The sequence below is a fragment of the Lycium barbarum genome, chromosome 5 (assembly GCF_019175385.1).
Source record: "Lycium barbarum isolate Lr01 chromosome 5, ASM1917538v2, whole genome shotgun sequence".
In the NCBI taxonomy this organism is placed as follows: Eukaryota; Viridiplantae; Streptophyta; class Magnoliopsida; order Solanales; family Solanaceae; genus Lycium; species Lycium barbarum.
The window spans coordinates 73,742,886-73,744,426 of record NC_083341.1 but is presented as its reverse complement, the minus strand read 5'-3'; the positions used below and the strand labels follow the sequence as shown (position 1 = coordinate 73,744,426).

Here is a 1,541-nt window from a genome sequence, read left to right as displayed (position 1 = left end):
AGGTTAATAAAAATAATGAGCGAACTATCGCAGATATGATTATTGCTTGTTTTACTGGCCAATTAAAAGTTTGGTGGGATAATTATTTAACCCACGAACAACGTAATAATATCTTGAATGTTGTAAAACAGGAGCAAGGAGCTGACCGAGAATCAGTTATAGTTCCTAATGCTATTTATTCATTGGTTAATAATATAAAAGAGCATTTTTCAGGAAGATGGTCGGATAATAATGAGACCATTAGAACCATGCTTCAGAATTTAAGATTCAAAACCCTTACCTCATTTAGGTGATATAAGGATGTATTCCTTTGTCGAGTTATGGATTTACCTGAGTGCAATGACACTCACTGGAAATCCAAATTTATAGATGGATTACCCGCCCTTTTTGCAGAAAGAGTTAGAAAAGCTCTTAGGAATGGGAAAGCTAGTATCAATTATGATAATTATACTTATGGAAAGTTAATAGGAACGTGTATGCAGGAAGGTTTAGCCTTATGCAATGAGATCAAGCTGAATCAGCAAATTAAGAGACATGGTCTAAATGAGAGACAACAATTAGGAGAATTCTGTGGACAATTTGTTATGGATATTCCACAGACTAAAGCACCTCATAGGCGAAAGAAAAAAAATAAATATTACCAAGGATGGAAAGAAAAACACTTGCAAAAGAAAGCAAGGTGGAAAAAAGAATTCAAGAAAAGAAAGGATCATGTTAAATCCAAAAATCCAAAAGCCTGCTATAAATGTGGCAGAGTTGGTCATTTTTACAAAAATTGTAAAGTCAAGGAAAAGATTAAGAACCTTGATATTGATGATGACCTAAAAGACTCTTTATACAATATTTTATTAAATTCAAAACCGGAAGATTCTAGTTTTGAGTCTGAAAATTCGGAGGACACTTCATCAAATGAAGATCTTAGAGTGCTTGAAAATGAGAGTTATACCTCTACCAATTTAGATGAAGGATGTGCACCATATCAAATGGGATAGCCATGTACTAGTAAGGGTAATAAAGAAGAGGATGAGTTTTATAATCTCTTCTCCCAATTTCAAGATACTAATATCAATGTTTTAGACGGTAATAACCTTGTGGATTTGTTAAAGATTATTAAAGATCCAGAGCTTAGGTCTCAAATTATTGATAAAGTGAATGAAGCACCCAAGAAGCCAGAAATTCAGACTGCTATTCAGATACAAGAATCACCAGGTCCATACACCATATCATAAGTTAAAAAACTTCTTCAACAACGGAAAAATATTATAACTACTCCAACCACAACCCAAGATTTGAAAAAAGAGATTGATAATCTCAAACAGGATATTTCCACCCTTCAACAACATAATATGATTTTAGATGAGAGAATTTCTAGAATCGAGGATAGGGGGAATCAAGTTAAGGAAATTCCAGCAGATAAATTTATAGAAGATAAATCTGTGGAAGAAAGTACCAGTAAAGAAAGAGAATTGACCATCAGTCCATGGTTTAGGAATCTCTTTTAATCTATCATATAGAATTGATGTATCTTTTGCCAAATCTTT

General features: G+C 33.1%; 1 protein-coding gene across 1 annotated transcript; it reads left to right on the top strand.

Moving 5' to 3' along the window:
• Positions 1 to 320: 320 nt before the first annotated feature.
• Positions 321 to 1,229, top strand: LOC132639475 (uncharacterized). The gene is made up of 2 exons (XM_060355920.1): positions 321 to 969; positions 1,057 to 1,229. The coding sequence occupies exons 1-2, from the start codon at positions 321 to 323 to the stop codon at positions 1,227 to 1,229; spliced, it is 822 nt and encodes a 273-aa protein (XP_060211903.1).
• Positions 1,230 to 1,541: the final 312 nt, after the last annotated feature.

Coding starts and splice junctions, on each gene's coding strand:
- LOC132639475 (XM_060355920.1), top strand. CDS start 321: ATGGATTTACCTGAGTGCAATGACACTCACTGGAAATCCAAATTTATA. Junction 970..1,056: donor TACCAATTTAGATGAAGGAT/GTGCACCATATC, acceptor CCCAATTTCAAG/ATACTAATATCAATGTTTTA.